General features: G+C 42.7%; 1 protein-coding gene across 5 annotated transcripts in view; it reads left to right on the top strand.

Annotated features, from left to right (window-relative positions):
- NRP1 (neuropilin 1) overlaps positions 1-24,556 on the top strand; it is a 147,926-nt gene that overhangs the window by 78,713 nt on the left and 44,657 nt on the right. For all 5 annotated transcript variants that reach the window (XR_014818078.1, XM_021064976.2, XM_005668178.4 and 2 more), the window contains exons 7-8: positions 18,882-19,037; positions 22,209-22,353. Coding sequence is in view for 4 of the 5 variants with exons in the window: in XM_021064976.2 (XP_020920635.1) it covers positions 18,882-19,037; positions 22,209-22,353 (301 nt within the window). In the remaining variant the exon portion in view is untranslated. The remainder of the gene's footprint in view (positions 1-18,881; positions 19,038-22,208; positions 22,354-24,556) is intronic.

Here is a 24,556-nt window from a genome sequence, read left to right as displayed (position 1 = left end):
CAGGGGGTGGGGTCTGTCATTCAGATCATTAGCAAATTGCTGAAATTGCAATAAAAGACTTTATAAATGTGTAACTAGAGAACTGGTGGAAATAGCTCACTGGGTTACCCAAATGTGGAATGATGCATGTAAAATAATGTTGGCAAATTTAGAGAAAATACAGCTGTTCAATTGAATGTTTATTCCCCAGGTGTGCTCTGTGTGTGTGTGTGTGTGTGTGTGTGTGTGTGTGTGTGTGTGTGTGTGTTGCAGCTAATATTAACTTGCTTTTTTAGCAGAAACATTGATCTAGAAAGGAGACAACCTGCTTTTTCTAAAAAGTTACCCATGGAAGTTCCCGTCATGGCTCAGAAGTAACAAGCCTGATAGTATCCTTGAGGTTTTGGATTCGATCCCTGGCCTCGATCAGTGGGTTAAGGATCTGGCGTTGCCATGAGCTGTGGTGTAGGTTGCAGACCCGGCTTGGATCCCACGTTGCAGTGGCTGTGATGTGGGCCAGCAGCTGCAGCTCTGATTTGACCCCTAGCCTGAGAACCTGCATATGCCTTGGGTGTGGCCCTAAAAAAAGAAAAAAGAGAGAGAGATGAAGCAGCAAAACAAAATTCCATGTGCTGGTGTCTAAATTCCTTATTTTGCATGTAGGGGTTAAGTGATGTGCAAGACCACAGAATGAGTTCATGACAAAACCTGGGCTCCAGTCTCAGTGACCTCACCCCCACTTCTTTGCTCCCACTTACCTGTAGCACTATGAGGAAATGGCTTTGGATCCTCTTTGGAGATGGTGTCTGAGGTCAAAGCAAGCTCATTGAAATGCCAGCCTGTCCCTACTTAGCTGCTGATTGGTGAATGATGTCTCGAAAATTGAATAGTCACTGCAGAAGCTTTAATGTAAACAAATGATTGGATATTGTCTAGAGCAGGCTTTCTGTGTCTGGGCAATCCTGACATTGGAATTGGATAGCTCTTTGAAGGGGGTCTGTCCTGAGCGTCGCAGGATGTTCAACAGTGTCCCTGGCCTCCATCCACTAGAAGCCGGTAACATACACACACACAAACACACACACACACACACACACACACACACACACACTCAATCATGACAACCAAAAATGCCTCCAGGCATTGCCAACTGTCCTATCTGGGGGCAAAATCATCCCCAGCTGAAAACCACTGGTGTGGAAGGTGACCGAAGCCCTAATCAAGTCATTGGTAAAATACTCAGACTGATCAGCATTTTGAAAGAAAAAGTGGCTGGTTGCTTGGCTGGTTTTTGTCACTTTTCAACTGCTTATCATAGGTATTATCTGAACAGAACCACAGGTCCTTTGTTTTCCAAAAATACAGATGCATCTGTTTACCTGATGCAGGAAAATAGCATCATAAACCTGCTTGCTTATTTATCTTCAAGCTTCACTATTTTTAGCTTTTAAAAGTGAACCATTTTTAGCTAAATAAATACAGATGTTATTTTAGAGGTCTGCTCATTTGAGCCTCCAAATGCGCTGATAAGGATGAGGTTAAGAAAAGGAAACACAAGGATAACATCATTGTTGATAAGATTTAGGAAAAATAAGACTAAAATGAGCTCTTCCACACCTGGCCGTTGGATGTCCCTAGCCTTGACCTACCTGTTTTAGGTTTTTTGCAGAATATAAATCAAAGTTTCTTCTCTTTCTTTTTTTTTTTTTTTTTTAAAAAAAGAACTTCAGACATAATCAAGAGTAAGGAACTATGTTTGAAAAACCTGTCTATGGCTTATTAACTTATCTTTTCCTGGGAAACATACTATTAAGTTTCCAGTTCTGTAACCTAAACAACAACACATTAGAAGCTATCAGTTACCAACCAGTTTCATATCTGTGGGCCAATAGGAAGGCAAGGTTGATGGTCTCACATCTGTTTTAGGTGAAAGGCTGTTCCTGTCTGCGGTATTTAAAATTTAAAGAACTTCTGTTATTATACAATTGGGAATCCTCGGGGAGTAAAATGTTAATGAAATCCATAACATGCACAGATTTTATGATAGCAGTTTTAAGAAATTCCTTTGGTGGGGTTTGTCGATTTCTGTCCCAGTGGTAATAATTGTACCTTTTACAGAGTGCGTTAATGTTCACAGAGAGCAGAAATGGCTACGTTTATGCAACTTGTCGTGTAACACACAAACTCCTAAGCCTTCAATAACTTCCATATCGGAATTTGAAAGCCCCAGAACAAAAAACGGGTGCTTTTCAGAAATGGCAGAACCCATAGTTTGAAACTTTTCTAGCACTTCCACAGCAGCTTTCTCAAAAGGTGAAAAAGGTCCATCCTGGAAATTCCAAGGCTGGCCTGTGAGTGGCTGTTCTGTGCCTTCGTTTACTCCTCGTTTAATGCCCCATTGGAGAGCTCCCGGTCGAAGTGACCATTTTGATCCACACCAGAGTGGCAGTTTGGGATGCTGACCTGAAACGGAGATACACGTAAACCCAGGCCCTTATTTCCTTTCTCCAGTGCAAGCCCCTCACATTCCAATTTCATTTCATTCTACATTCAAATAGAGGAAAGGAGATTAAATTAAAAATGCTCTATAAATCCCAATAGTAATAAAAGACATTATGCTTTTATATTTCCAACTATTGAACAGAGTAAGCATTTGAGACTAATCGCACATGTTATGACTTAGAATAATCACATATGTACTTGTACAAGTGACTTGTACTTTTTTTTTTTTCATCTCTCTTTGTCTCCGGGGGCTAAAAACACATTTATGGCATTCTTCTAATCGCTTTTTTTTTTTTTTAAGAAGAATGAAGTCTTAATTTTACCAAAGTTTTCTTTTTCTTCCAGTGCTTTAAACTTCTAACTACATTTTCTGGATTTAGCAGAAAAATAAATAAGCTCCTTTATTCTTTTTGCAAGCCCGAGAAGCTAATAGATAGAATTTTTCAGGAGATGGGTGATTGGACCAGAGAGCTTCTGAAATCCTTTCAAGCATTTAAGATTCTGTGATTCTATTAAAAACAAATTTACTCTATCAGCTGGTGCCCTGGGCTTGCCTAAATGAAAATATAAATGTATGTAGCATAGCTGGAGTTCATTTTAAGTACTACTGATAATCATGTCGGGCAACACATAACCAAAAAAAAAAAATTTTTTTTTTTAATTGAGAAGATTTTCTTTCCTTAGATCAAGTAATTGTTTAGGTTGGCTTCACCCTGAAGCTTATCTGAGGATTTCGAATAGAAACTTCACTGGTGGGGCCTGTTTGGCTTTGGTTTTTTTTGTGCTGGTTCGGGGGGAAGTGCAGCCCACTAGGAGAAAGATAAGATGAAGCCTGGACAGTTCATCTTTCATGTCTCTCCAATCTTTGATGGAAGTGTCTAGAAGGCATAGGTTTACCCACCATTCCAGACTATCCACACCTCAAAGTCTTGCCAATGCTCGGTCTTTTCTCTTTCCCTAAGAAGACAAATACCACATGCAATTTGGAGCATATCAGAGACCCTCAGACTGACCCAGGAAAGTGAAGGAAAAAAGCAGCCACAGGGATTGGGCTGTATGAACAGGCCATCACGGTGGCCTCGTGCTTCTAAGACTCGATGTGTTTACTTAGGACTAAAGCTGCCCCCATCTCAGATAAGAGACAAAAATTGAGATCCAGGAGTCCTCTTGTGCTGCAGTGGGTTAAGGACCGGGTGTTGTCACTTTGGCGGCTTCAGCAGAGAACTCCGCATGCCGTGGGTACCACCAAAAAAAACCAAAACCAAAAATAAGATCCAGGTAAATGCACAAGCTAGTGGCTGCAGGTGCAAGAAATTTGACAGAGTCTTAAGTTTGAAGGCCTGGAAATTAAATATAAAATTTCCAGTGGGAAATGCTCATGGTAATAAAAAAGAAGTTAGGAGATCCTATGGAATGTGAAATACCGAAGAAAATGTTTCTTATTTTTTTTCAGGAGGTACACAGAGTTCATGGGGAAAAGAGAAAAGAAATTTTTTTAAGGTCGCCATCCTATAGCTAAGATACAGGATGCAGATTTTCCTGGCCTAGTTTTTTAAGCTTTATTTTAAAAATCCAGACTAGTCACTGCTATTGTCAGTCATTCCACAGCACATACATGATACTATTTCTGTAGTTTTAACTTATGTTTCCAAATGTTGCATTCATTTATAAGGATGCTGTTATTTATTTAGAAAGCTCCAATACCAAGATGGTCAGAATTTATTTATTTAACAGTCATTTACCATGTAAAGAAAAAAAAAAAAATCAGTCTACGTTTGTTCATTTAATGTGATATTTCCTCTAAACCAACCACTAGTAAATAAATCTCATTTTTGAAGACAAATGCGGAAAGCATATTCTTACATGACCTCCCGCCTGGGTCATCCATGTCTTCTGGGGAGTAGGACAAAAGGAAAGGATGCAGGAATAGTTAACTTGGGGTTCAGTCTATATACGCTGAGCTTGAACTCTATCAACATCTGTAATATAATAATTTATTTCCTTTAGTCTAAGAACTTGGCTATTTTCCAGAAGAGTTCTTGGGAATATCAGTTTACCTACTTTTTTTTAAGTGTCTAAATTTAGAATATTCATGTGTCTCATGTAAAATTCATCTCAATTAAAATTTTTTATCAAAAGTAATTCAAACTAATTAAGAACCAGTTTATCCCATTTCTTTTTAAATACTGGCGGTTTTATTAAAACCACGCAGAGTGAAGTGTTTTCAGACCCGATTTTGCATCTAAAAGTACAGTGACAGAGTTCCCTTGTGGCACAGCAGGTTAAGGACCCAGTGTCGTCACCACAGAGGTTCGGGCTCGATCCCTGACCGGGAACTTACACACGCTGCGGGTACAGCCAAAAATAAAGAAATTAACAATAAAAGCATAGAGACAACATGATAGGATTCTTAGTGTTCTGGAAACCCGCAAGGTTATATGAAAGAAATGCTTTTTTCTGCATTTCCAAATATGGGCCTTAATTCTACTTTTTATGATGAGGAACTCCCCCTCCCCCACCTCCATCTCCCAACACCACACACACCACAGTGGGGCCATGTTCACCAAGAAAACATTTCACCTTTCGTCACCCCCAAAGATGTGGGGAAATAGACACATCCATTGGTGTTAAGAGTGTTTCCAGCTTCTGTTATGTCAAGGACTCCAGGCAGTGTGAGGGGAGGAAGAACATGATACCTTTAGTGGGACATCTGGGCTTGTTCTGTGGTTTGAGAGGCATTTTCCCCATCGCATGACCCGGGCTGAAGTTCATGAAATGACTATAGATAGATTTTCTTTTCAGAACATTGAAAGAATGTGCAGTTCTGTGCCCTGACTGCATTTGGATGACAAGCAGTGTGATTCAGAGCACAGACGGATGCGGAGGCATGACATCCGCACCCCACACCCACCCTGCCTTGGTTACCCACCTCCATCCATGCAGTTTCCCACTTTCCAGCTCCTTCCCTGACACGGGCTGGCCTCGACTCAGCCCAACTCTCTAGAACATCCATTGCAAATCGTAATCACAGATGATTCTCTTGGAGAGGAATTCTTTGCCCATGCATCAGTTCAAGGCTTTCCCACATCCTTGATAAGTTGTCTTCAAAAAAAAAAAAAAAAGAAAGAAAGAAATCAGGGTACACTTCCCGACTGAATGGTAAGCTTCCACTAGGGAAAACAAACGCAGTGAACTGAGTATTAAATCGTGAAGTTCATTTCATCTATACTCAGGAATGAGTGGCATCCCTTCAGAGACTCACTGTTTACACAGAGTCTCTGACAACCAGCTGGACCTCAGCAGCCTGGTCTTCGTCTTCTCTCTTGTCCCCCAAGACCGTGCTCTTTATAACCTTAGGCGTGTAACCGACTTTAACATCAGTAATCCTGACAGCTCCTTGCAGGATTTGTAACGCCACGTAGAGGAGTTTTCTTGGACACCTGCACCTCCAGTTTCCCCATCAGCATGAACCTGAGAGGCCCACCTAGATGCCTGAGAAATACCTGGAAAGTCCGTGTAAAGGATGCTGTCAGAGTTTATAGGCCAAGAGGCTGATTTAGACCATTGCTCCCATCTGCAAGTCTTTAGTTGCCTGAAATCCATCCTTGTGTTTGTTTTTGAAACAAAGCTTGTAGGAGGAGGGAGGAAAAAATGAAAGGCGTGACTTACTGCAAACACTAATAATAAACAAGTCATTTTGTTTGTGCTGAAATAGACAGACGCTGTCTGAGCACAGATGTGTGTGGATCTTGAGTCATTTAGAAAACTCCCCAATAGTGCAGATCAAACTTTATGGGTAGCATAGAACAGCAGCTTTTGAAACAGAAAGATACCTTACCAGTACCTATTTAATATTGTTTTGATCTTTTAGGTTTAAAAATCTCTTTAAACGACTGATAGACTCTTCAGATATATATGTCTGTTAATGAGGTCACTGAACCTGGGGAAGGGGTTATATAGCCAGCATCTTGCTTCTTCCACGCAGCTGCTTTTCAGAGACCTTGAGACCAAAAACCCACAAAGATCACAGAAGGCCTGAGACCTGCATGTCTTTCCCGGCCACACAGAGCAACAATTCCAATATCCTATAAAGGTCACGTTAAAAACATAAAATCTCCTGTTAATTAGGGGGAAGCTTGGAGACTATAGTTAGTGAAATGCTGATGTTGTTACTGTTTAAGAATACAGAAAGATGATGAGAAAAGGCTTAGATACCAGATACATCCAACCCATAAGCATCCTATAGACGTTGTGATTACAAAGAACTTGGTTCTGAAATGAAAATGTTGAGAAGAGGTTGGAGCGGGACCTTTGAGAGCATGATAGATATGGTGAAAAGGTGATTTGAGCCCTGCTGCCCTTTGGGGTAACTTCTGGGAGGAGGGACACTTACTAAGTTAATGAGAGGTCATTTGAGAAATAAATAAAATGGAATCCTTCATATAGCATGGGCCTGGCCAATGAAACTCATCATTCAGCAAATGAGACCCTCCCTGCAAGGGGGGAACTTTTCAAAGGACTGGAAATTTCATGAGTTATTTGAATATCTGCAGTTTAAACACCAAGATCAGAATAGTCATATTCCTCAATTAAGAATATAAGTTGGGGAGTTCTCGCTGTGGTGCAGTGGGTTAAGAATCCAACTGCAGCAGCTCAGTTTGCTGTGGAGAGGTGGATTCAATCCCTGGCCTGGGGCAGTGTGTTAAAGGATCCAGCATTGATGCAGCTGCTGTGTAGGTCATAGCTGCGGCTGGGATTCAGTCCCTGGCCCCATATGCTATGGGTGCTGCCAAAAAAAAAAGGAAGAAGAGTACAAGTTAGTTGCTCAAATAGTGACATTGAGCTGATGACGGGCTTTTGTTTGGAAGAAAGGGTTTCAGATCTTGCCAGCAATGCTCACTGACCCAGCATGGTGTTTAAATTCAGCAAACTTGAATTTAAATTGAGTGTTTGCTAAGGATGAAACCCTGCTCGTCAGGCCAGGTGAATTTAAAATTAAAAGAGGGAAGAAATAAATAAATAAAGGGTTAAAGAGGGGCTCTCAAAAAAGTTACAATCTAGCTACTACAGGCAAAACTACTCTCTCTCTCTCTCTCTCTCTCTCTCTCTCTCTCTCTCTCTCTCTCTCTCTCCCTCCCTCCCTCCCTCTCCCTCCCTCCCTCCCTCCCTCCAATTACCCAAATGACTAAGGGGGAAAAAATACGATGGTCACATTCTTATGGTTAATGTGTGTACCCCTCATTATGACTCTCATAATAGCCAGGAGCGGGAACCAAGCAGGCTCCGAATCGGTATTTTTGTTGGAATGGCTAATTAACTTGCTTAACATTGTCCAGGTCACTCTTGAATGTCAAAGCCACAGACGTATTCCTGGGGCCTGTGCTTTTTTGCCACCACATGCTGCCTGCATCACCCAAATATTTTCCCTGTAGTCCTCGAGTTAGTTCAGTGAGTATATTTAATGCATCCGACTCCCTCTGTATTCAGCTCTGTTGTTTACTCGACTTTTTCCCTCATTGACTAGAGGACAGGAGTCTGGTAACCTTCACTCTCTTTTTACCCAAATATCTAGCACTTGTCTGTGTCATCAAGGGAGACTCACCAGCCACTGGCTTCCCTCCACAGAGCAATGGATATTAGATGCAGAAACACCCACCACTATAAGTTCATGGTCTCAACTCATTGTGTTCTTTAACTGAGGTGTGATTCTGACAGCAGTGTGTGTCCCTGAAGAAAATATCATGAAGGGTTTTTTTTTTTTTTTTTTTCTTTTTTGGCCATGCCCTTGGCATGCAGAAGTTCCCAGGCCAGGGATCAAACCAGAGCCACAGTAGCGACCATGCCAGATCCTTAACCGCTAGGCCACCAAGGAACTCTCATCATGTGGTTTTGATGCCATTTCATTGAGACGTTTTCTTTCAGACATAGATATAAACAGAGGGTAGGGCTGGCCAGTGCACCACAGGGCTCCGGGAGGCGGGGAGGGTGTGTCTGACTCATGCAGACTGAGGTTTTAGGTCTTCTTCCCAGGAATGCTTGGATTCCCAGAGGCAGGGAAAGCCCACATTTTAGCAGAATTACCTCAACAGTGCAGTGCTTGGTCATGAGCTGAAAGTCTAATTACAAATCAAGTTGCATCGTCTCTGTCACCAGCCCTGCACTTCCTGGCCTGGACCTGTGGACCACAGGAAGACGTCCACAAACGAGCACGTGTGTTGGGGGCGGTGGGTGGGGAGGACGTTTATATCTACCGGCTAAAGGATTTTGGCCAAGAGATATTAGATAGAAGAAAAATGTTCATCATATCAGATATTTTGAAGTGTAGGCAGTTGGGTGGGATTTTTTTTTCCTGATTCTTCTGCCTTTAGCTCATCAACCCTGGCCCGTTCAACAGTCAAAATCTCATCCTCTCCTATGAGGTCCAGTTCGAATGATTCAAATGACCTCTTTTCCATAAAGCCCAAACTTCCCCTTTGACCACTAATCGTCTTCTGAACCCCGTAATGCCTCGTCTGTGGGCACAGTGGCACCTTTTACCTTGTCTTAGATTATCATGTTTTCTACATAGGCCCGGCTTGCCCTTGAAACTGGCACGCCATCAATATCTGTTGAATTTAATGGATGAAATGGTTTTATCTGGACCTGGGCGCCCTTCTGTTTACTTTAATTTCACACTTTCAGTTCAGGTGTCTACAGAGTGTGAAGCACCATTACTGGGCTTGAAGATACATCTGTTTGGGCACGTACCCTGGCTCCATGTAGCCGTTGATAGTTTGCCCAAAATGTTCTTAATAACAAAAACTACCATAATAAGTGCTGTCTCTACATAATACAGTCTTACTGAAATTAGGTGCAGAGATAATAAAGTCTGCTCTTAAGTTTTAAGTGGTTGTAACCCAGACCACTCTCTATCCATTCTTCCCATACTGCTTTGACAAGAGACAGGCACCGGAAGCCAGAGATGTGTTCACACAGTCCGCGTGATCTCACAGGATGTGGCTCCTGATGGTCAGCTGGGCCCATTCCACTTGACCCTGTCTGTTTGCTCTTCCTCCCCACCCCAAGCAGTTTCTACCCATCAGGCATTCTAGTAGAAGGATGCTTTCTTTGTTTTTGTGGGTATTACCCAGAAACAATGATGGATGGAATCAAGAATTGTAGCAAGAGAGCCTTGCTCAGCTTGTGTCCTCCATGTAAGAGATGCTTAATAAATCTTTGCTGAGTGAACGATCTAGCAAGAGTCCATGGTTCAGCGGTCCTATAAGGCATTTGACTAGATCTGCATCGTGGTTATACATGTTTGAGGCTGGTCACAATTTTTGTTTAAACTGTAGCACACTTACTTTTCTTTCTTAAGACATTGCAAACAATTTTTGCTACAGTTTGTGGGTTAAATTCTTAACCAAGTTTCTAGGGATTATATTTGTTCTGTTCTTAATACTTGTTCTCTTTCCAGATCACAGGATTAGGTTCAGGTTTTCAATTTAATGCAACTTACAAATAAGCTTTCGAAAAATGTTAATTAAAAGTATTGAGTCCTTGACTTTTTTACTGAGTGAGCTATTAAAAGCTTCTGAGGTCCCCCTCTTCAAGTTAACACAGTGGTGAAGTGTGGAAGTTTCTTCACTTTAAGGAAAAATAGAGTTCTCAGGTTGGGTTATGTCTTAAAAATGAAAAACAGTCTTTTCCGAAGCATAGATAGTTAACCAGCCATTCTCTGTAACTCTACGTAGGAGTTTCAGATTGTCTTAGATGCTGATTACTTGTATCCCAGAGTCCTTGAATCAAAACCTTGGTACAATCTCGTTTTCTCCTCCTCTGCTATCAGGATATATTATTTCCTGATGTCCAGATCTTACAGGCTTACCGAGTAAGAGAGGAATTCAAATGGAATATTTGTCTGACTTTTCTGAACACAATTATATCTGTTCTAGAAAATACAGAGGGAAAAAAACCCTCAGATTTTGCATAGAATCCTCCCATGTTTGTCTTAAATACGTGTCATCGGTGAAGCTGAGCCTTTTCTGGTGGGTGTCACAGTCCTGTGCATTACCCTCACAGGTCTTTGAAATGCTGTCCGATACCCTGAGATGCTGTCCTAGGGGCCGTCTCCTCCTAGAGCAGCATTCTCCTCTTCATGCCCCATCTCTGTGGTTTCCCTGTTGGAGGGACTGGAGTATTGCAGTTCTAGAAACTGGTTGAGATGCTGGTGTACTCACCTGCTGTCTGCAGTCCCTTTTCTTTCCTCCTGTTCGTGCCACCTGCCAGGTCTAACAACTACAGCAGATCTTACTCTTCAGACAACCAGATGGAACTCCAGTGCAAAGAACATATCAGAGTGAAATCTTTCCTTTTTAATTAGTTGCTTCTGATTTATACAAAAACAAAAACAAAAATGAATGTGAGAAGGAAAGGACAAGCCAGCCTCAATCCAGAGGCAGGAGACTCCCCCATCCCCACCCCTCCCCCAACAACAAGGAGCTTTAGCTCCTTTATCAGCCCAAAGGAGATGGAGGTCAGCCCTGGTTGGGGACTTCCTTTTTCTCTTGTCTTTTTACTGTCAGCACATGGGCATCAGGGAAGCCAGCCTTGGGAATGCCTCCTTGCTGCACAGTGTCATCCATTGCCATTCTCGCTACTCACATCTTCTGCGAGGAAGAGTCATCTGTTCATTCACTTGGGATTGTTTTACTAGCAGCACAGGCTTTGCTGCAACCAGTAGTTTGCTTCCACCCAGGAAAATGTTTTCCTTGAACTATGGGAAAAAATTTAATTCGAGCAATTAAGACTAGAAAAGAAAATGGGTGAGCATCTTCCTGCATTGCACTTTCCCTGCTCTTGCCTGTTTTTATTTCTTTACCAGAATTTTTAAATGTCCCCTCATTATCTTTTGCCAAAATGATCCATCATCACCATCTTGCTTTTCAGCAGTGTGAGTCGTTTGCAGTACCTGGCGGCATAAACTGATAGTCAAAGTCATCATAAAATCGTTTCCTGGTCGCTAGAATATTACGTATGGTGCAAAAATGCTTAATTTCTGGAAAGTAACTAAGATTTAATTTTTCTTTGCTAAGAAATTCTAAATTACCTTTTGATAATTGTGGTCTTTATGGTATTAATTGAGGAGGAGCTTGGGTGTGGTAGTATGTCCATAGCCACCCATCTGATCTGGGGTGAGCCTTGGCTCAGTCACTGACCCTGTGTGACTCTGGGCAAGATTCTCACACCCTTTAGTTCCTTAATTGCTTCGTTCACAAATTCTTCATTGTATGATCTTGTTGTGAAAATTGAAAGACACACTGTATGTAAATTTGGCCCTTAATAAAATGCCTGAAGGAGTTCCTGTAGTGGCTTAGCAGAACAAATCCGACTGGTATCCATGAGGATGCAGGTTGAATCCCTGGTCTCACTCAGTGGGTTAAGGATCTGGCGTTGCCGTGATCTGTGGTGTAGGTCACAGATGCGGCTCAGATCCCATGATGCTGTGGCTGTGGTGTAGGCCAGCGGCTACAGCTTCAATTTGACCCCTAGCCTGGGAACTTTCATATGCTGTGGGTGCAGCCCTGGAAAGACAATAAAGACAAAAAATAAAGCAAAATAAAATGCCCGAGACATCAGGGTTGCGCTGTGAGTAATAATAATAATAATTGCAGCCATCAGTGTTTTTTCTATGTAATACGGTAATAGTGAAAAATGCATAAAAAGAGAATCATGTCACTAACTATAGAATAGTTCTACCTCTGTTGGTTTCTGTAAAAAGTCCAAGACTCTAAGTCAAGGAACACGATGATCAGGGGCTGTGAATTAAGCCCCCAGATTCTAGAATAGCATGGATGTTCAAATGCTCAGGCATTATCAGAAAACATGTGTGTTATCTAAGGAAATGAGACAACTGCTTAAAAATATTTTCTTTAGTTTGTAGTGTCTAGTGATGAATTAAACAGCTCTTTGAGTCATCAGAGATGCTCTAAAAAAAATCCAACACACCCCACCCCCCCACCAAAAAAAGTATTTTTCCTGTTTTTAATCAGACTCCAGCTCTTTGTCCTTTATTTTTTCAGGCCCTTGTACTGACCTGTCTTGGGACTGTTAAAAGCTGGGAAACATTTGCTTGCCAGCGCTAGCTCAGTGGACAGTATTTATTAAGCAAGGCAGATTTTCATGTTAGAAAGGAGACTTTCCATAACGAGTGGCTGCTTGGGGCTTATGATAGGAAGCGATGATATTTATTTCCTGGGGGTGGGGGGCAGGCAGCTTGCTGGTGTTCAACCAGCAGTTTGCAGAGGTTTGCTTCATGATTTACTACACCATACTAAAACGTGCCTTTTGTCTTCCAGTGGGTCTCAGTACAATGTGTATGTGGCCGGCTTCTCTTTATCTGGACACTGTGTTTCCTGTCATTACTAAGACAATGCCACGGCCATAAAGTGCATGTGGGTTAGTACCTGGAGGCGTCTTACAACAAAGAGCCAGCCGAGGGTGGGAGGTTCTCCCCACAGGAACTGTAGGACATTTGTCCCCTGCCCCCAGAAGCCCGTGCGGATGGTTGTTTTCTTCTACTAGAGGGTCTGCACGATGAAGGTTGAGCTTTCTTCTGTGTTGCTGCCTAGCTATGACTTCTTGTTGTGTGGAGCACAGTGACAGTAAGACGGCAGACCCTCCACAAGCAGTGTTAGGCTTTTTTTTTTTCTTTTTTAGGGCCGCACCAATGGCATATGGACATTCCCAGACTGGGAGTCCAATTGGAGCTACAGCTGCCAACCTATACCCTGGCCACAGCAACACAGGATCTGAGCCGCATCTGTGACCTACACGACAGCACAACGCCCGCCGGATCCTTGACCCACTGAGTGAGGCCAGGGATCCAACGTCAGGTCCTTAATGCTCTGAGCCACAGGGGAACTCCAGACTTTTATATTTTACATTGGAAACAGCATGTCACTTCGGGTCACGTCTGCTGACAATGATAAGCTAACTCAGAGAGTGGCCACTGGAACTCAAAAGGAGTTTATTAGTAACTGTGTCAGACCTTCGGCCTACCATCGGATAAGTACCAGGTGTTTGTGTTTGTCACACGCACACAGAGTGAATCAGTCACTGGTCTTAGTGGATGCATTTGATGTGCTGCTCCGTGCCTCCCCCTCCATCCTCACCCACCCTCACCGTCGCCCTTCGTGTTAAACAGAAGGACATCAAACTCCAATGCAAAATCACACCCACCTTCCAGTTAAAAATAAAGCAGCTGTGAAATAATCACATTCTTTCAAAATAAGAAAACAGTGATGGGAGTAGAGCTGATCGGATTTAGGGAAAGCAGGTTACTTAATTATGGTGACGGTGTGTCTGAATTTGTACAGAAAGGCAATATTGTTTGGGATGATGCACCGTCTACAACACAGAGGGCTGCCATTATGTAGAACTGCTCGGGTTGGGTCTTTGCCTGTCTTGGGTCACCAATCTTGTTTATCAGAATGTGAGATTGGGAGAGCTCATCAGAATTCAAACCGAACCCACCAAAAGGATGGCCAGATTTTGAATGGTATTCATGACAACTGATTATTTCAGCTTTCAAATGACCAGAGCACAGTCCTCTTGAGTCATCAATCCATTTCTTGACAAATAGTGTCTACAGAGGTGAGGGACCCAGGGTAGTTTGTTTAGTGAGTCCTTCATTCATTTCCTCCCCTTTGCTTCCGTACTTCCTAGAACATTCTTTCCCTTTGTGTCCACTTGCGAGCTCCCGCTGTACATCCTTCAGTGGGTGTCTTGGGGATCAAAGTCAGCTGTGAGCTCTGCAGTGCTCCATCCCATTCTCTGGAAAAGCATTTGCTCCTTGCGCTGCGCATTGTCCCATCCTGTAGTCTCGTGTTTGTGTTCCACGCTCTTGCTGCTCTTTGTATCCTTACCACTTAATACGGAACTTAGCAGAGTCACAGTATTAAGTGTCCACTGGGTGAATATCAATCAAAGGAAGTCAAAATGTTCACAGAGGGCCAGCTGATTAAATAGATGATGCTACAGCCAGGCCATAGAATACTATGATGCCATTGAAAAAGATGATATAGAAAATATTTTCAGCATGGAAATATAACCATAAAACTAAACAGAAAGCAGATTATCAAACATAGAGGTAATATGACCTCATTTTTTATCATAACAAAACATATAATATTCCCATGTATTTTGTGTAAGGAAAAAAATCTCTGGAAGGCTGTTGGCAATGGTTATTTTCTTTTTTTTTTTTTTTTTTTTTTTTGTCTTTTTGCTATTTCTTTGGGCCGCTTCTGCGGCATATGGAGGTTCCCAGGCTAGGGGTCTAATCAGAGCTGTAGCCGCCGGCCTACGCCAGAGCCACAGCAACGCAGGATCCGAGCCGCGTCTGCAACCTACACCACAGCTCACGGCAACGCCAGATCGTTAACCCACTGAGCAAGGGCAGGGACCGAACCCGCAACCTCATGGTTCCTAGTCGGATTCGTTAACCACTGCGCCACGACGGGAACTCATATTTTCTAATGGTGATCTTATGAAGATTTTAATTTCTTTTTTAATCTCTTCCGCATCTTATGAATCTTCAGTAAGCATCTATCACTTTTCTAAATAGAAAAACAGATATTCCTTAAAAAAAAAAAGTCTCGAAAGTCTGGGTAAAGGAAGAGGAAAAACACAACACAATGAATTCAGTGGTGGAGACATGAGCTCTGCACTAAACATCCTGGGGTTAGAAGCTCATTCTGTCCACCAGACAAAAAATAAAAATAAAAAAAGGAAAAAGTCATCTGTAGTCAAAAAAGAGGAAAAGTTTATTTGAAATCGAGAAAACTTTATGTGTGAAGGCATACAGACCAAAAAGGTATATCTTGTGTTAGAGATAACAATACTTTTATGTGGCTGGAAGACAGGGTTGGGGTGGAGGGAAATGTAGCAGCTGAGAGACTAAAAAGACAGATGGAGGCCAATGACTTCATTCTTGAGGAAGGAGAAACGGCCAGGCGTTTGGTCCGAGTCTCCTGAGAGATACCTGAGGTCTACCGAGTCCATCTCCTCCTAAACTCTCTCAAGCACTATTGCAGCAGCCCACAAATGTACAAAGGACCTCAAAGAACCTCCGTGGTGTTGCCAGTGAAAGTTCCCACAGCGCTGGGCGTTGTTCTGGGTACCATTTGGCCATTCAAGTTTATTTGCAGTGGTTCGGGTCCCAGCCTAATCATTTGGTGAGGTGGTCACTCATCCTTTCTAAAGCCAGAGGTAGTAATATTCGAAGAAAAATGAAAGGAAATTTCAAGTATGCTGGCACAGTGAGTAAGAGAATCTGCAGTTTTAAAGCACTGTAGGAAACCTCATGCAATTACAATTCATTGCTGTTGAGAAAAGAAAACATCTTTACAAGTGATTCATGGATCTGCTTTAGGGTCTTTCTTTCTGGGACTTTGGAGATTGTTTCTCATGTTGGACACCTAGTTAATTCCAGTCAGTGGCTCCTTCCTTGAAAGCAGTTGTTTCTAGTGCCTAGGATTCTTCTAGTTGACACTAGTTCTTTCTTACCTGGTAACTAAATCTTACCCTAAGAATAAACGTTTTAAAGTAGGAAAAGGACAGCCAGGGAATGAAATTCTAGAGTTATGTCAAATCAGCCTGAGATGCATACACACTCTTGGGAATTGAATTGTTTCTGAACTGAAGAGGCATTTGTAGGTTGGACAGGCATTTGACTAGCTCTGCTTCATGCTCCCTTGGACATCAAGATTTTAAGGGCTCTTCAGGCTGAAAGTGATATGGTATTGAACATGACTCAGTGGACGGTCAGTAAAGCACGAAATGTTCTGAGAGCATTTGGAAACAGTTGAAATTGTTCAGTGCAGACGTGGTTAGAGGACCCTTTAACTTCAAGTTGCAACATAAGGAAATCAGAGTTTTTGCAGCAACCTGGAATCAGGTGATAATTTGTCCAGAATAAATTTAGGTTTGGGGTTGCCAGAAAACAGAACAGGACACCCAGTTAAATTTGAACTTCAAGCCAGCAGTGAACCCCTTGTTATTAGTATGTTCCAAATATTGCATGGGATATATTTATACTTAGAACATTTGCTGTCTGAAATTCAAATTTGAATATCCTATATTTTTATTTGCTGAATCTGCTCAGGGTGGACTGCCTCCCTTTTTTGAAATCTGTATGCAAATTCATACAAAGTACTATAGTTCACTTTTGACAAAAATGTGAATTTCAGTTAGGCACTTGATAAAAATATGTTGGATAAATATTTATTTGTTAAATTAAAATTTAGATCATCCACCATTATTATCTTCAAATATTTATTGCTGTTACAAGCTTGCTTCTTTTTCTTTTAAATCTGGTGGAAGCATTTAGAGCTTGGACTTTACATCTTTAAAATCAGGAAAGTGAAATAAAGATTGTTTTACATTGAATGGTACCCCCTTCCTTTCTAGATGAAATCTCCTATTGTTGAATTGTGTGAGCTCAAGTTGGCTCTTGCGTGGCAGGGACATTGCTCTTTTCCCTGGATGTAAGTCTTGGTTCAGTTTTGAAGGAACTGACATGTTGATTTAACCACTTCAAGGGCCTTCAGGAAAAAGCAATTCATGGAAGACAATAGCCATTCTTTACAAGGCAGGCTATACATAAAATGGAAATTCTTGAGGTGTTTCATGGCCCGATAGGCAGTGGAGGGTTAATTGAAATATTGTTTTTTGAAAGTGGGGTTGTCATGTAGTAACGGGAAAGCAGGAATCAGAAGTTAAGTTGCAGGGGGATGTTTACGGGTTTGGGTGGTTTTGTTTTTTTGTTTTTTGTTGCTGTTTTCAAGGAAAACAGATTCTTGATAATGAATATACTGTTGAAAAACCTTGTTACTGTTCATCAATTGTAATGCAGTTACTTTCTGCATCATTTAAAAAATACTTGCCAAATATTTGTGCTTCATTTCTTTAAAATGTCTGTATTATATAGAAATACAGTAGACGGAGGATATAATAAATCAAGGAAGACAATTTTATAGGAATAATCAAATGCATCCATAAAATGAAACAAAATATTTCTCATATATAGAAACTAGTAATGATTTTTGTTTTAAGATGATTGTTAGTCATTAACAATGGAGATAAAGTTAAAGAGGAGTTGGCATTGTGGCTCAGATTAAGGACCCAACATTGTCTCTGTGAGGATGTGGGTTTGATCCCTGGCCTGGCTCAGTGGGTTAAGCATCCAGCATTACCGCAAGCTGCAGTATAGGTTAAAGATGTGATTCAGATCAGTGTTGTAGCGATACAATGCCTGGCTCGAGAATTTACATTGCCACGGGTGTGGCCCTAAAAAGAAAAAAAATACCTTTTTTGCTTTTTTGAAAACGTGGATATCATAGATATTACAAATGAAGAACTAGAACCCAAAGAGGAAGTGACTTATCCAAGGTCCCACAGGGAGCTCGAGGCAGAGCCAGTACTGGAACCTCGAGGGCCTGAGCTTTGTCCTTCCCACTCAGACCCCAGGGCCACAGGGACAGACCTCTGGGATGTAGTCATGGACCTTAGGCTTCAGTCACCCTCTGGCCATCCCTGCTGTGGTGTCCTCCAGGTGGCCCAGCCATCAGGGCTCTAAGAAAGGCTAGCGAGAGATGGAGGCAAGACTGTTGTGCTGAGAACTGTCTCCCCTGGAAACTCACTGGTAGGAGGTTGTAAGTCCTAGCTCCGGTCCCATGGAGGCATCATTCCCACCCCCACCCCAGGTGATGGCATGGAATCCACCTGCCTCTCCGGCTGAACTACCAGGAGGGAGGCCGTGGGAAGATTCAGAGAGGGAAGAAATGTAGATGAAACAAAAATCCCAACTGTGCCCTCCTCCTCTCGACTGCATTCCAGATTGTAAACGTATGGCCCGTTTCCCAAACCACAGCACACACAGTGTTTTCAGAGTTGGGATGGTTCCCGTCCACATCCTAATTGGAAAGAGGTAGGATGCTGCGGGGGGGTGGGAAGTGGGGTGGTGTTAGAGCCAGGCTCTAGTCCAAGCCTCTCCATCTCCAGTATGGGAGCTTATCTTACTTCATTTTCTATTTGTGAAGTGACAAATATTCATGTTTAGACAGTGTTATTAATCTCTTAGCAAATACGGTAACATGATATTGAACCTAGTTTTCTCTTTTGTGCCAGGATCAAGCAATCTTGGTTGCAACAATGAGAAAGGTCACTTCTCGCAATTGCCAATGTAGGGCAGCTGCTGTCTTATAATATTGGAGACTTTATTGGGGCTGTTGATGCCAATGGAATTCGGGTCTATTGATTGCAGATGGATGAAAACTGCACTGTGGTACCCAGGGGAGAAGATGCTCCGAGTCACAGCAGTACAAGGATGGGCAACTGACAAGGCTTGTATTGTCTTGTAGGTAGACTTGGGCCTTCTGCGCTTTGTCACCGCTGTTGGGACACAGGGAGCCATTTCCAAGGAAACCAAGAAGAAATACTACGTCAAGACTTATAGAATAGACATTAGCTCCAATGGGGAAGACTGGATCACCATAAAAGAAGGAAATAAACCCGTTGTAAGTTTGCGTGCCACCTGCCTCCATCAATTCAGTCTTTGAACTGGATGATCAATTTTTACTTGTTTGTTGGGGAGCTTGCTGTCTGGCCTGGTTTATTTTTCAATTGATTTCAAATGAAAAGTGCAATTAGAGGTTTAAGTCTGACCAAGAGGTCTCGTGTTCCCAGATCCAGAAGCCAAAAGGAAATCATACGGATGTTTCCAAGAAAAGTCAATACTGGCCAAATTAAGTCAGACTCAAGAATCACTTTAAACCTCCCACAGGGACACGGACGGTGCATAGGATAAACAGCATCCTCTTAGAACCTTTGGATCTGTTTTGTTTTGTCTTTTTCCCTGTGTTTCCTCATTCTCTTTCCTAGATTGATTCTTTCTTCCTCTCCATCACGGGCTGGTTTTAGAAGATCCCTTTGCATCTACCCTCCGTGGCTCATGAGCTAATTTACAAGCGTAAGAATGAACAGAACGACAGGTGTTCCCTCAGATCCCATGAGTGCCAGGCCACAGCCTCACTGCTTCCAGCCCCAGAGCACCCCCCCCCCATGCCCTGCTCCCACCTCCACCCCCCGCCCTGGGCTCTCTGCCCTGCATGATTTGGTCCTGAGATGTTTTTCTCAGCCTGTTGTTTATTCCGAGTTATGCTGGCTCTGATTCCCTGATCAGAAGATTGCTGAGAACGCATGCTCACTGTTCCCCACCACCACCAGTAAAAAACTTGCCCTGGAGGCCAAGTGAGATGCACAGAACTGGTGAGGATGGTAGCAAAAGTCCCGGTAATTTGGAATCGTGGGTTTGGGAAGAGGCCAGGTAATGTGTCCTGGTCCCCCTTGAAGTAGCCATGGCTTTGGTTTTCTCCTCCTAGAGCTGGAACAGAGGAGAGCCTCCTGGGTGTAAGGAGAGTCATTCTCTGTTTCAATAGCTGCAAAGCTCCCACTGTCATTTAGGGCACAACTGCTCGTGGGAGGAGAGTTCTGTGGACAGGAGAGCTAGTGAATAAATTTTGACCTTGAGTTTCATGAGTTATTCTTGTTTTGCAATAGGGTTTTTTGGTTTGTTTTTCTATGGCCGCACCCATGACATGTGGAAGTCCCCAGGCCACAGACTGAATCCAAGCTGCAGCTGCAACAGCTGTAGCAATGCTGGATCCATAACCCACTGCACCAAGCCAGGGATAAAACCTGCCTCTCCTCAGTAACCAGAGCCACTGCAGGCGGATTTTTAACCCACTGCAATACAGTGGGAACTCCTTGGAGCAGTTTTTCGAAGACATACTTTAGTTTCAAATAAATGAGGAAAAAAACAAACCAAAAAACCCCACTAAAGCCAAGAACACACTAACACACAGAGGAACCCAGAGAGGATGAGAAAACTGACCCCGGCTTTCAGGCCATCTCTTCAGTCAATGAGCAGTTTCCCCAGAGGCCCTCCTCAGCCATGGTTGTGCTCGTGGCCTGGATGTGGATGTGGGGGTGTCGGAAGTGCACACAGCTCCCTCCACGGCCACCAGCAGGGTTACCTTGGCGGGGGTACCTTCCACTGTAAGAAGCAGGAAGAATAAAGGGTCAGCAAAGACCCAGCCAGTGTCTGAGCACCTCCGCTGAACCTGGACAGAGTCCCCACCTCCATCTGGAGCCCAGCTCTGGATGCCCACCTGCCCTTCCCTGACCTCTGGGGCCTTCCAGCCCCTGCTGTCTCCCCTGGTCTCCTCAGCAACGGTGGCTGCAACCACCGTGGTCCTGCAGCCCTCTTTCTGTTGGTGGCCTGTGCGTTTTCAGCAAACATAAAACACCCCCAGGGTGAGCCAAGTGCACACCCCTCGGCTGTGTGGGAGCCGGAGGGGCTCAGAGCAGATGGTCCCTGAGATGCACCTGCTGGCCCTGAAGCCCGGCTCCCCATTATTCGTCATCACACAAAAGTGCTCCCCCACAGATTGTTTCCCAGAGGGCTTTGCTGAAATAGGACAGAAATCTGAAGGCCATCACAGGTTAGGATAAGTTCCGATGTTAAATTGCCTCCAGAGGGGGATCAGGCTCACAGGCGACTTGGTAAAGCCTTGGACCACCTCCAGTCGTGCAGGCCACTTAAGCCAAGTGGAGCAAGAGCTCCAGCCCGACTCTCACAAGCCCCGTCTCCCAGGGGAAGAGCATCCTTGGGAAACCGTGGTCCTCCCCCACGGACTCCCTTGGAAAGGCCAGGGGGGCTTTCCCTGGCTCTGCTGGACCAGTGATGCTCCAGCCACACAAGCTATGTGACTGAGGCACTTTTACACGACAGTGCCCACCCAGAGCTGGACTAAAATCCAGGGACACGGAGGCTTTCTGTCCCACCTGAAGTAGGTCTAGCGCCAGAGAATTCCAGGCAGCAGACCACCCCCCATTCCTCGGCGTTCTTGCTGGAGGACACTGCTGCAGTGCTGTGCCCAGGCCAAGGGGCCCAACAGATACTTGTGGGAAACCGGTTCCTGACCGACACTCATTACATGTGCAGTTATGTGCCTCATCTTTCTTAGCATAAAATGACTCATTTTTAAAACTAGAAGCAAAAGCCCTTGGAAAGTTGATACTCTTTTGCCTATCCTTTCTAACTCAGTTTTGACCACTAACTCATACTTTCACCCATAACTGAAAAAGATTAAAGTCATTTGTTAATGCTAGGGATAAGATCTTCCATCAAGAAATGGAGTTAGAAGGGAGGAAGCTCCCTGACCTCGTGCTGAACATAACCTAGAATTTTCAAAAAGCCAAACCCTGCACTGAATTTGACAAGCACTCCTTGGAGGGTGTCCTGAAAAAAAAGTAAAACGCTGAGCGTTCCCACGAAGTGTCTACAGCATTCTGTAAGCTCTTCTGATAATGTTAATAATGTCCCCTCTTTTTAAGATAATAGCACATATTCTTTAACACATGCTATCCTTGTAATAGCAATTTTGGAGGCTCTATCCTCTCAGAAAATTGAATCTATGATTAGGACAGCATTCTCTGTTAGACGCAGTGCTTTCTGGTGGCTGTCATTTGGAAAAACCACATGGCAAGTGATTAATGCCCCCTTGACCATGGTCAACAATGATGAAATTGTAAATAATTTGACAAGTATTTGCGAAAACATGGTTTTGGGCTTGTTTAAATCCAACATGTCTGTTATTCAAGGGCCCCTTTCTTTTTCCATCTAGATCTTTCAGGGAAACACCAACCCCACCGATGTGGTGTTTGGAGTTCTCCCCAAACCACTGATAACTCGCTTTGTCCGAATCAAACCTGTGACCTGGGAAACTGGGATATCTATGAGATTTGAAGTCTACGGCTGCAAGATAACAGGTAAGCGCCACCTCGAAGGCTTGCCTAGTTTCTCTTTTAAATACAGGGAAAGTAACTTGGTATAAATGGGGTTGGTCATTTTCTTTTTCATTTTCTTTGTTTTTTTGCCCATGCTCTGTGGCATACAGAAGTTCCCAGGCCAGGGATTGAACCTATACCACAGCAGTAACCAGAGCCACAGCAATGACAATGCCTGATCCTTAACCCACTGAGCCACCAGGGAACTCCTTGGTCATTTTTGTTTGATAGTTAAGAGCATATGCTTTGGGTTTAGACAAATATGAGGTTCAAATCCTGCTTATACTACTCACTGACTTATTTCTTTGGGCAGTATGCAACCTTTCAAAACCTTAGTTATCTCACCTGGAAAACAGTTGTAATAGCTTGTACCACACAGTGTTGTTGTGGTAATGATTAGCTCGTGGATATGAAGCACCAAGCACAACCTGGCACATGGTAGGTGTTTCCTAAGTGGTGCTTTTCCACTAGATGGCTGTGTAACACCTCCCCTGCCATCCCCACTCCTGGGTACCTGGTAGATTTACAATAAAGAACTATTACATGAATGTTCTCCACCCACTTTCTCTTTTTAATTTTGAAGTCCAGAGGTGGCCTCATTGGCTACAGTTCCGGAGGAGTTTAATTTACACAGATTTCCCCTTTTACTCACTCACTAACCTGATGACACTCAATTAGATTTTGTCTCAATATTTATCTTTTGTTGGTGAATATACTGATAGGAGAAATGAATTTGTCAATATTTCTAGTTTTGAGTTGGTTTCTTCTGACACTAAGAGGACTTTACAAGTCTCCTGTTAAATTTGGAACAAATAGGTGGATTATACCAATTGAGAGATAAAAAAGGTGAGATTAAGTGGCTAAAAGGATAGGCAGGTCAGGACAGAGCAGGGAGTAAAAAGAAGGGTTCTGTTATTCTCACGGTGTTTCTATGACAACCAGGACTGTCCTTCGGTGTCCACTGATCTTCCTGTACAGCCATTCTGTGGTCTGAAGTAAATAGCAGTCACATTATTATTACTTTCTCTTTAAGTAAATATGCTGCACCTTCTTCATTTCAAAAAAAAAAAGCCAGTACAGTGTAAATTCCATGGTAAGCTTAAAACTTCAAAAACAGAATCAATAACCAGTTCGTCAAAAAGTAATGAAAAGTGAACAACCTTTGAAAGCCTGGGAACTGTCTTTCGTATGATGTTAATGTGCACATTTAATTGCTCATTCCATGAGTGCCAATGCTGTTGTTTTTATTTTGTCTTTTTTAGTATAATTATTTTTAGAGAAGGAAAATATTGACTTTTGAAAGAAAAAAAAAAATCACCTGGGCAATCTTCCGTGAAATCACAAGCAATTTGGAAAAAAACTAGTAACTAAGGAGAGAAAAAAAAAAACAAAAACAAAAACAAAAAAACAAAAACCATACTTGTTTATAGTTGAGTCCATTTTGGAAAGTAAAAACTGACATCTGATTTCTTCCTAAAATGTTACTTGTTTCCATCCTAGATACAGACTTGTTTATTGTTTTCAGATCTAAACACTTGGAAAGTTCAAGGTCTTGGAGGCAGGGATTTGGCAGAGAGGGCTTAGGAGGGAGAAGGGACCCTGAGAAGTTAGCTATAACAACCTTGGATTCATTCTTGATCAGCGTAAGAGAAAGTTCTTGGTTATTTTCAGAGCATTACGATTGTGAGAGACTGCCCATAAATTCATAGACACAAGGCCATTTGAGGTGCAGGTGGACATTTCTGGTCTCTTCCTCCAGCCTGATCTTATGTCACTGTAAACTTCAGGAAGACTCCAAACGTGTTACTGTGAATTCTCAATTTCTGACTCTCCTTTTCATTAAATACAATACTTGTTTAAGCCTGAACTACTCTTTCTCATTTTCACAAGGATTTTTCCTGAGAGGTAATTCAAGGAATAGGAGTCTTCACCTGTAAACAAGGCAGATAATTTATTAGATTTTTAAAAATAAATGACCCAGTTATTTAAACAGCAGTTTCTAAAATGGCATGTTTTGACATTTTTCGCACTCTTATTTTATAATTATTTTAAGTAGCTACTTTTTCCAAATTACATACTGCTACTCTCTCAAGCATGACCTGTAATATATTCTTAATACTTTCTGTCTAGTAGATAGCTACAACCTGCAAAGGTGTGCAGGATATCCAGGCTTCGCTCTGGGCTG

Source organism: Sus scrofa, chromosome 10, assembly GCF_054392235.1.
Source record: "Sus scrofa isolate SSC_HxYL_T2T_F1_AM1 chromosome 10, Sscrofa_HxYL_maternal_Yorkshire_Landrace_v2.0, whole genome shotgun sequence".
NCBI classification, from domain to species: Eukaryota; Metazoa; Chordata; class Mammalia; order Artiodactyla; family Suidae; genus Sus; species Sus scrofa.
This window is presented reverse-complemented; position numbering and strand designations above follow the sequence as displayed.